General features: G+C 36.8%; 1 protein-coding gene across 1 annotated transcript; it reads right to left on the bottom strand.

Moving 5' to 3' along the window:
- Nucleotides 1-1,486: 1,486 nt before the first annotated feature.
- LOC106774458 (cysteine proteinase inhibitor) lies at nt 1,487-3,967 on the bottom strand. Its single transcript, XM_014661457.2, has 3 exons — nt 3,797-3,967; nt 2,745-2,948; nt 1,487-1,678 (listed from the first exon to the last, which is right to left on the bottom strand). The coding sequence occupies exons 1-2, from the start codon at nt 3,896-3,898 to the stop codon at nt 2,757-2,759; spliced, it is 294 nt and encodes a 97-aa protein (XP_014516943.1). The 5' UTR covers nt 3,899-3,967; the 3' UTR covers nt 1,487-1,678; nt 2,745-2,756.
- Between the last annotated feature and the right edge of the window lie 7,246 nt (nt 3,968-11,213).

The following is an 11,213-nucleotide window of genomic DNA, read 5'->3' as shown; positions in this document are numbered from 1 at the left end:
ACACAAGGCCAGGACCCAACGCGTCCTGACGCCTTATGGACGACCAAGTCCATCCATACGAAGGCTTGAACCAAACACATCTGGACGCCTCAAGGACTACCATGTCCAAACACGCTAAGGACCAACGTGTCCACCAGATCAACGAGTCCAAACACGCTAAGGACCAAGGCGTCCACTGGACCAACGAGTCCGAACGCTCCCTTACTATTAGAAAGCACGAACCAACGAGTCCGGACGCTCACTTTCTATCAGAAAGCATGGACCACCAAGTCCGACCGCTCCCTTACAATCAGAAAGCACGGACCACCGAGTCCGGACGCTCAACTACTATCAAAAGGCACGGAACATCGAGTTCGGACGCCCAACTACTATCAAAAGGCACGGAACACCGAATCCGAACGCCCAATTATAATAGCATTGACGGATAAATCAGCATCCGAACGCCTCCAATTATGCAAGTAAGCTTGAATAAATTACTTATGTCTTAGATTATTATTTTCCTTTCAAAACAGGTAAACAAGATATTATCAAGTCATCATCAACATGGGAAAAAGTTCTAAAAAAGAACCCCATCGGCATTTAACATCTGACAAAGTTCAAACAGATGAGCAACGACTAGAAACACGTTCTCCAAACACAACAAATAAAACCTCCCTCAATCTCATAAGTCCTATAGTTAACCACGGCTAAAGCCTAACGCTTAACATGAACTTGGAGGAGATGATGTACGGTAGTATATCTCTGACGGTCGATTACACCGAACGACCGCACTTGCCAAACAGCTTGGGCTCTTTATCAAACTGGATCAAATCTTATTGGGCTCAAGGCCCATCACGTCACGCACGTGAATAATATCCAAACAGAGATATATCCAACGTATCAAATAATATCCAAACAGAGATATATCAAAACATATCCAAATAGAGATATGTCAAGTAAGTTTGTTCTGTTTATATTCGATTAATCTTATATCAATCAAGAGCCTATAAATAAAGGGCTAAGGACTCTAAACAAGGTACGCAAACATTTTAGCATACTCTCTGTTGCAATCACATTATCATTCTTCCAACTACTCTCCCAGACTAAGTACTACGTTGCTTAGAATTGGGAATACTTTATTACTGACGCTTAACTTGAGCATCGGGCCTTTACAGGTACCTCCCCCCTTCGGTCAAAACTTGAAGATCATTGAACGGTTAAAGCTAAAGCAAAGCGTGCGGTCAAGATCCAGGAAAGACAATCAGAAAGAGGGAAAACCACGTTACCAAGGTTAGTCCTTTCGGTCCCCAAAATTATCACCGAAACACTTCCGATCTATAAAAATTGAAATATGAAAAAAAATGGTTTTTTATCAATACAATATCAAGTTACTCCATTAATATAATTATCCTACCATTCATTTCTTCGAAATATAATAATTACAATTGGTTATTTCCAACCCTATAAAAATAAGTTATTGTTAAATTATTATGTTAAAAAAACAAAAAACACACACAAATCATATATTTCTAGCATTTAAACTTTATATAATAGGATGCTAATTTAGGGCATCAAATATCCATAAGAAGGTAAGAAAGCTACATTTATTTTTTACATATAGGATATAGGATTGGATGCTCTGATCCTTAGGCTTTCACCTTCGAACAACGCTAGGATTCTTTCTTAGCTCTTCTGTAACCTGAAAATTCATGATATACTCCTTTAAAAGCTGCAACACTAGACAAAAGATAAAACTCTACTTTTGATTTGAAAAAATGCCACAAAGAACTTAAGGTTATTGCTGTTAAGTTCTGTGCCATGTTGACCAAGATATAATAGTAATACTTGAATTGTGAAACTGGAAAAACTGCACAGATTAAAGGAAATTTTGTTCTTTTTGGAGATGTTTACTTGGATTTCTCTTTTCTGTATTAACATTTTAATTACAAAACCGGCACTTTGATTTCAAATACCCTGTTAGACTGCAGTGTATCAGATCAAAGGATGAATAATATAAAGTTAGACGAACTTTAACTTTATGGTAATTTGATAACAATTCATCATTTCCATTACCCTCATCTCTGATTCATCAGCAAAAAAGAAAAATGAAATTCCCACAAATCTTCTAGCATTGATGATGAACAATTTATTGTCATATTACACAGCAGCCTATAAAAGACAGTAATCAGTAATCACACACCAGTAAAACTACAATCTGTTCAGCTTTCTACAAAGCAACCAATAAAATGAATGGAAAAATATCAATCATCAATATGAAAAACTCTGTACTGACATAAACTCTTGGGTGTAAATCAGAAACTGAATGAAAGCACCAACAAATGTTATATAAAAAAAGAATAAGCACTGAATTCGAGGTCAGACTGCTTCTAAGAAAAGGACAAGAGAGATGAGAATACTTTGTTCCCTTTTCATTCATTCAATGCATAGTATCGCAAATAAAGGTAAGACAAATATAACAAACTCCTTCTAAAATACTCTAAGGTAATAAAATTGGACCATACTAATGGATAAAATTAGTATCCCTGTAGGCCTTTGCGTCATTCTTTTGGGCCTAGTGTCCCCACATGTAACATTCTAGTTCCTTTAACTTCCTCAACCCACTTAGTCCCCTATAGATTCCAAACTCAGTTTCTGATCCAGTTTTTGAGTATAAAAGATGTTAATACTATTGAAGGTTTGCATTCATCAATAAACCATTCATACTTAAAATCAGACAGAAGCAATTGTGTATATCAAACACGTACCAGCTAAGAACACTATGCAGGTGCCTCTCCAACAAGTTTGAACTCTTGCAGCTCCTTGAAGTTCAACCATGGCTTCTCCCAGACTTTGGCTTCATAAACCTTCTTTTGCCCACCATCTTTTGCCTCCAAAGTGATGGTGTACAAGGTACCAGAAACCACTTGCTGTTGTGCACTTACCACCCTTCCAAACTCCAGAAGGGCGTTCTGTATATAGCCATCACCAATCAATAAAAACAAAATAAAAATAGACACCAGTTTGCATTTCTATTACTACAAAGAAAAAAACGACAAACTTTGTTGTTAAAATTCACGCCACAAAACCATTTATTCATTGACATACGATAAATGCAGAATTTATCCTAACAATCAATAATCAATTCTGGCTTCTGATAATGGATTATGGGCTTCCACAAGCTTCAAATGACAAATATTTGCATCATAACTTTTTGCTCTCTCTCACCCGCTTTGCACCATACCACACTGAGGCAAAGTGCATGTTCGGTAGAAGATACTTTGTTAGGCAAATATTGGCTTATTTTTCCAAATAGATCTGCCTACACACTCTGAAATATTTTCCTTCTAAGTTACTCTCCATTAATGATTGAACTATTTTGGAAGTTATTAAAATCATGTCTGATACTATATATAAGAAACAAAACTTAGAAAATTTAGCAATTTACAATAAATTTAAGCTAATAACACAGTATATTCACAAAATTATCTTTAACATTCTCTTCTTAGAAAACTCTACCTCAGAACAAAATCAATCCAACAACAGAAGAACCCCATTATCCCCAGAAGAAAAATCTAAAAGTTAACAATTATTGTTAATCAAACAAAAGAGATAATATAATCAAACATGTGAATCTCTGAAGAAATCTTGGCGTGGCCGAAACCGATCAACGATCAGACCCAATAGGAAACCAACAGAAAGCTTGGGAATTTCTCGAGAAGCATAAGATACAGAGCAAAACATAATGAGTGGTACAAATTTCTTTAATCTTTTTGAAGGGAAAAAAAAATAAAGGGTGTGTGAAAGGAAAAAGAAAAACCTGTTTTTTGTTGTGTTCTTCAACAGCAAATCGAGCTAAACTATCGATCTCAACGCTGTTCTGGCTTCCTGCGACATCACGATTGCCACCAAGTGTTGCCATTTTCTCTCTCTTGGATGAACTGAGAAGATCTTCGTGCCTTCTCCTTTGATGCAGTTATGACTTAAGAGTGGAGAGGGGATTCTTTGCGTCATTGTTATCCTCGGTTTCTGTTGATTTGACACGTGTCACTGATAACACGTTATTTGTTGCTTTGTTTTCAATGGTCAACCACGATTTTGTCGAGAAAGTATAAGGTGAAAGCTTCGTGGGTACTTGCGCGTTCCTCTTTTTCTTAGATGTTAAGAATTGCAAAATGGAAATTATCCTTCTTATATTTGGGATATTTTTAATTAAATTTTTAGTAAATTTTTAATTTTTATTAAGTATTTAAGATTTTGGTATATTTTTAATTGAGTATCTGTTATTTAATTTTTTTTCATTATGTGATTTTACATAGATAATGAAAATGATGTAATTAAGAGAGAAATGTCTACTACTAAACCTCCTGAGTTGTTTTTTATGGATTTGTTTGGTTCCTAAAGAATCAAAAGTCTTATGGTTTGGTGATTGTAGATGACTTTTTTAGATATATTTGGACTTTTTTTCTTGCTATCAAAAGTGATCCTTTCAGGATATTCAAGAATTTTGCATTTATGGTACAAAATGAAAAAGACCTCAAGATCAAGTCAATAAGAAGTGATCATGGCAGGGAATTCCAGAAAGAAAATTTTGACAACTACCATGTTGAAATGGGGATATCTCACAACTTCTCTGCTCCTAGAACTCCCCAGCAAAATGACGTTGTAGGGAGAAAAAATAAAGCCCTAGAAGAGCTTCCACGGACCATGCTAAATGACAGGGATATACCTAAATACTTATGCCAGATGCTGTCAGTACAACTTGCTACATGCTATTGGGTTGAATCGGCAAGTGTACCGAGTCGCACAAGNAATATAAAATGGTAAGACCAAGTATCGTATCCTAGAGGACTCTCGGTGCTGAACAGTTGTGTGAAAACAAGATTAATTAAGACTTAAAAATAAAAAAAATCAATGATTGTGAGTACAAAAATAAAATAACAGAAAATAAAAGTGATCAATGACAAAGGAGCACAGAGATGAATGAAGGTTGATTTAATATGAGATGGATATATTGTTGGAGTTTGATTTCACAAAGTTCCATCTCATGTATATAAGAATTCTTCTTTGTTCATTAATGTCAATGTCCCTCACTAAAACACTTAAACACGATCCCTCGGTAAATAAGCTTGACCCTAATTACCAGTTCATACAATTCCTAGCATTCCTGATAAAAAGATGTGAAGATCAAGAGGTTAAGACGACCAAACACTCATACCCTCATCCCTAAGCAATATAACCCTTTAGAAGTAATTTAACAAGGACCTGAATTGTAAGGAACCTCTCGGCACTCATGCAAATCACAGATCATGCTATTGTATAAGCAAGCATTAAGAACAGATAAATTACTCTAACAATTAATGAAATAAAGCATATTGAATTAGGAACAAATTCAAATACATGAGAGTTTAAAAGGTTACATCATTCCCCAACAACAAATAGATTAGTTCCCCATAGACATGGGGGAACTCTATGAACAATGGAAGAAAAGAATAAGATGGAAGACAGGCTAAGAGTGTACTGGAGTGCTTGATAACGGTCTCAAAACTGTTATTTTCATGTATAAATTTGATGTTAAATCACACCCTTTCTAGCTTAGAATGAGCTTAGAATCAAGTAAAACACTTAGGTTGAGTCATTGGAGAGTCAAAAGCTGTTTTGAAGGATATTATGCTTGTTTTACATTGTTTTTGCAAGGTTTTGATGAAAGATGAAGATGGAAGCAAAGTAGGAAGGTCCTAGACTCTTTAGAGAAGAAGAAAAGTGAATTAAAGAAGAGTCTACGCACCCCTCAACGTCAAAAATCACAGTTGAGCGTCAAAAACTCGAAGAAAAGCTAGTGTCTGACGCCAAGGAGGAAACGCTGAGCAGTTTTGTGGCAAGAGGCAAACTGCACAGCGTTGGAAACACGCCGCTGGGCGGTGGCGCGATAATGGGCAAACCGCCCAGCGGTAAAATGGGGCGCTGGGTGGTTGTTTGCTGGGCCTTGGGCCGAATTTTTGTCTTCTGGCTGCGCTATAAATAGACTTTGTGCAACTTCAAACCTAATCTTTTGGCAGAGGAGAAGTCCAAAGCAAATCCACACACCTTGGAGGCAGTTCTTTGGATGCTTAGGCTCCAACTAACTAATTTTAGGGTTCTTTCTTCCATTCTCTCATCATATTTCATCTAGATTCACCATGACTATGGTGAACTAAACCCTATTGTTNTTGGGGGNAANAATGTAATCTTTTGAAACTCTCTTTTATTGAAATTCTTATTTGATTTATATGCTTCCATATTCTTATTTTATCAATTGTTGAGTTCCTTACCTACGCTTAATGCTTTTACCGTTTAACTCATTCGGTAACCGTTGTTTGTCTTGATTGATACGGAGACGTACGGTCATGTCATGAACTGCGGGGAATTTCTTGTTTATGCTAATACCGCCTAGAGATAGGGGTAGGACATTCAATTGCATTTGCTTCCGTTCTTCATGCATTATTAATCATTAGGGGAGGCTAGAGATAGCAAGCCAGTGATTAGTAATAGGCTTTTTTCGCCAAGAGATTGGGTTTAGGGTAGATTAAGAAAGTTGCATAACAATTTGAAAAATAAGATAATTAAATAAGAAAAGTAGATAAAAGAGAGTGGATTAGATCAAATTGTGAACCCCAACAACTACATTCATCCATATATTCTTCTTTTTCCAATTGATTCATTAGCATTTGCATGTTTCTAATTTTGTTTGCATTCAACACTACCAATTCCTTTTCTTCTCAAGTTTTATACAATTGATCTACATGAACATTAAGGCCTGAGAGTTCCTTTGGGAAATGATATTCGAACTTACCCGTCTTATTACTACTTGGTACGATCTGGTACACTTCCGAGGAACTCTTGGTTTAACGTTTCTAGTAGTGTAGATTGGTTAAATTTAACTTGATTGTATATATTTTGTTTTTGTAACTATTTTGTTTATTTTTAATTTTTGTTTGTAAAAGTGCTACTAGGGTTTGTGTTTCTAGTGTATGCAGGAAACCAGACACACTAGGAGTAGGAGAAACACACAACCTCTTCTTGAAGGTTTACTGGATACAAGGGGAAGGAGAGCTCGAAGATCATCTAAGGATTCGATCCCTTCTCCCGCAAGATCACTATCACCTTTCTCAGAGCATATAGTTGAAGAGATGGCAGAGCAATCTCCTCCTAGACGTACACTGGGTGACGCCCTGAATGTTGTGGGCCCGTTCCACTTCACAAGCATTGCCATGCCTGTAGATAATCACACCAATATGGTGATGAATCTAGCTCTCATACATCTTGTGCAGGGGAATCAATTTCCCGGAATGTCAAATGAAAATCCATATGAACATTTGACAACTTTCACTGAGATTTGCAATACCGTGAAGATGCAGGATGTAACAGATGAAAGAGTCAAGCTTAGCTTGTTTCCATTCTCATTGGGAGGGAATGCTAAAGCGTGGCTCAACTCTTTTCCTGAGGCGACGTTCACTACCTGGGATACTGTGGCTGCAAAATTTGTGAAGAAGTATTTTCCACAGTCCAAAGTCACCCAAGGGAAGCTGGAAATTTCATCATTTAAGCAGGGCATGGAGGAGACTCTTGCTCAGGCTTGAGGTCGTTTCAAAGGCTTGTTTACGGAAGACACCTGTCCATGGATTTGACAAGACCACTCAGGTTCTTGCTTTTCTGGGAGGGTTGAAAATGCAGTCCAAAATGATGTTAGATGCCTCAACTAGAGGTGATCTTTAAAGAAAGACAGAAGACGAGGCTTATGAATTGATTGAAAGCATGGCGATCAATGAACAAGAGTCTTACACTGAAAGGGGCACACCTCTACAAAAGAGGGGAGTTTTGCATTTGCCTGCAGAAGATGCTGTGATTGCTCAAAATCATCTTCTAGTTCAGAAACTGGATAAGATTATTGCACAACTTCCTAAGGAGATCCGAAATGTCTCCCAGATGCAACAACTATGTGATTTCTGTGGTGGTGACCATATCAATGGTCAGTGTGCCGTTTCTGAGAATATTAATCAGGAAGTGAATTATATGGGGAACCAATTCTAGTACCGACAAGGAAACTTCAACCAAAGCAACTCTAGCCAAGGTTGGAAAAATCACCCAAGTATTGGGCAACCTCAAAATAATTCACTTGACAGCAACAACCTTCACCCTTATGGCAGCAGGTTACTCACTTGACAGAATCAGTAAAAAATTTTAATGATAGATTTGACAATTTTTTGAAGGTCTATGAATCTAATCAAGCAAGTAACCAAGCAAGTTTTAAATCTTTGAATATACAACTTTCTCAACTGACACAGAAGGTTAAAGCCACAAAAAAGAACCAACTCAAGGTTAATACTAAAGTTAACCCAAAAGAGGAGTGTAATGTTGTTGTCACCAGGAGCATTAAAAGAGCAGAATAGGAAGTGGTTCAGATTGAAAGTAATGATGAGGAAGAGGAGCAAAAAGAAATCATTAAGCTGGAGGATAGTGATGAAGAAAAAGAAAAAGAAGAGGAGAAAGATCAGGAAGTGTGTGTTCAACCAAGAAAGAAACATCATCCACCTAAAATGAAGGATCCAGGGTGGTTAACTATTCCTTGCATTATAAATGATGTTGATATAGGAAGGGTTATGATAGACTCCGGATCGAGTATTAATTTGATGCCTTTGAGTTATCTAAAAAAAATAAAAGGGCTAGTGTTAAAACCAGCTAATATTGCTCTGGCAATTGTAGATGGTTCTATTAAGGAGCCAGTAGGTTAGCTGGAGGATGCGATTGTTCGTATTGATCAGTTGGAATTTTTGGTTGATTTTGTAGTTGTGGATATGAAGAAGGATGGAAAAATTCCATTGATTTTGGGAAGACCCTTTATGAGGATGTCTAAAATGGTGATGCACATTCATGAGAGGAAGATTATTTTAGAGACCAAGATCAGATGTTAATATGTAATGGCTATGAAGGGAACAAAATGGAAATAAGAAAGGAAGCCAACCATAAAAAGTTCAGGAAAGAAACATCTGAAGGAAAGACAACAGGTACTTATATTAACAATTGTAATGTGTTGCAGGTACATGTAGATAAAGAAGTTGATAAAGGGGGAACAAACTGTTCAAAGAATATTTCACGTCCACGTGGCTTGCAAGCAAGATTGAAGGATAAATGATGGATCGTGAACAATTCCACAAAAGATGGAGTAGAGGAGAGCAAAAGACCAATTTTTAAAGTGGATCGAAGACATATGATGAGTTGGGTTAATGAAGACCCTGCTGGGATGAAAAGATTCGATAATAGTTGATTCCATTTTTTGTAAAAACATTCGTAGTTTTTAGGTCTTTTTGATTTTGAGCTTATTATCCTTGGATTTGTAAACACTTTTGGGTAGCATCTATTGAGGGATGCTAAAACAATTTTTATTTTTGTATCTACTAAAGGATACAGGGAGGCACACCTACTGAAGGGTGTTGGAAGGATAGGCACTTACTGACAAGTGCTAAACAAGTTTGGGTCAGGCTCGTGACGTTAAACAAGCGCTACTGGGAGGGAACCCAGGTTTTATCTTTTTCTTTTGTACTTTTGAAGTCTTAGAATAGGTTGAATTTTATCTGTTAGTGGCTATGCTTGGCCTGTAAACTATTTTGATGATGGTTTGACTGATCTGAATGCATGATGAGTCTATTTGATGATGAGTGGATGTGAATGATAATTGAATATGTGTCGCATGTTGATATCCAGGTGAATGGTTCATTAGCTAAGTGAACAGATGTGTGGTGATTTATGATTGTGGTCTTGATTCTAAACAAGGTGCATGATTGGATGTGGTGTGAGAAAGCATGATATGTGAGGTTTTGAGCTCTAGAGTATTTCTCGATGTATGTATTGTTACAGGAAAGCATGAATGATATTGCCTAAGTCTTTATGATTGATTGAATTGCATGTGCATGTCATATGATCAAGGCCATGTTTGGAAGCCTTTCTTAGCCTAAATTTTACCCAAATAATTAAAGTTTCATGCCCTTTTTGAACCTTGGCCTTAAACAGGATGAAAACCCTTATTTTGAAAATCATTTGCCTTGAGTTGAGTTGAGAATAATTGCATGTATTGAAAAGGTTCAAGTTTGGGGTTGTTGGGAAAAATTGAAAAGCATAAGAAATGCTTTGAGCTTATAAGTTGGAAAAGAAAAATTCATGAGAAAAGAAAAAGAATGAAAGAAAAAGCATGAAAGATAAGCTCAATGTAAAAATAAGAAAGGAAGAAGTTGGGAATGAGTGAGATTAGTGGAAAAGAGAGTTTGTACTTGAACTTTGAATGTTAAATGACTCTCTTGACTCAAGGATTTTGTGTTCCTAGAAAAACCAATTTTTCTTGTAACCCAACCTCATTATAAGCTTTGAAAAAGTCCTTGTGATGGTGTTTGCATGCGAGAATATTGACTGTTTAGATGAAGGGCAATTTTATTTTATGTAACTTGTCAACAATAGAGAGTTGGAGTGACCTCTTAAACACTTGAGTGATTGAGTGAAACACTTGCTTGGTGAGAATTGATAAATTCATGTTGCATCTATGTTTAGTGGATTGATCATTCATGAATAAAACATTTGTTAAGAGATATGTGATTATGTGAACTGAATTGGATTGAAAGCATGCATGCATCTTGATTTGATTTCACTGAAAATCTGAATTGAGTAGCTCTTGTCATTTGGAAATTGATTTGTTGAACTGTTTGAGGAAATAGTGGAAAGCCAAGTTTTGTCTTGTTTGCTTGAGGACAAGTAAAGTTTTAAGTTTGGGGTTGTCATAACGGTCTCAAAACAGTTATTTTCATGTATAAATTTGATGTTAAATCACACCCTTTCTAGCTTAGAATGAGCTTAGAATCAAGTAAAACCCTCAGCGTCAAAAATCACAGCTGAGCGTCAAAAACTCAAAGAAAAGCTACTGTCTGACGCCAGGGAGGAAACGCTGAGCGGTTTTGCGGCAAGAGGCAAACTGCTCAGCGGTGGAATGGGGCGCAGGGCGGTTGTCTGCTGGGCCTTGGGCCAAATTTCTGTCTTCTGGTTGCGCTATAAATAGACTTTGTGCGACTTCAAACCTAATATTTTGGCAGAGGAGAAGTCCAGAGCAGATCCACACACCTTGGAGGCGGTTCTTTGGATGCTTAGGCTCCAACTTACTAATTTTAGGGTTCTTTCTTCCATTCTCTCATCATATTTCATCTAGATTCACCATG

This window comes from Vigna radiata, chromosome 10 (assembly GCF_000741045.1).
Source record: "Vigna radiata var. radiata cultivar VC1973A chromosome 10, Vradiata_ver6, whole genome shotgun sequence".
Taxonomy (NCBI): domain Eukaryota; kingdom Viridiplantae; phylum Streptophyta; class Magnoliopsida; order Fabales; family Fabaceae; genus Vigna; species Vigna radiata.
The sequence above is the reverse complement of the archived record's forward strand: the minus strand, read 5'-3'. Positions and strand labels throughout refer to the sequence as shown.

Coding starts and splice junctions, on each gene's coding strand:
- LOC106774458 (XM_014661457.2), bottom strand. CDS start 3,898: ATGGCAACACTTGGTGGCAATCGTGATGTCGCAGGAAGCCAGAACAGC. Junction 2,949..3,796: donor AAGAACACAACAAAAAACAG/GTTTTTCTTTTT, acceptor GGCTATATACAG/AACGCCCTTCTGGAGTTTGG.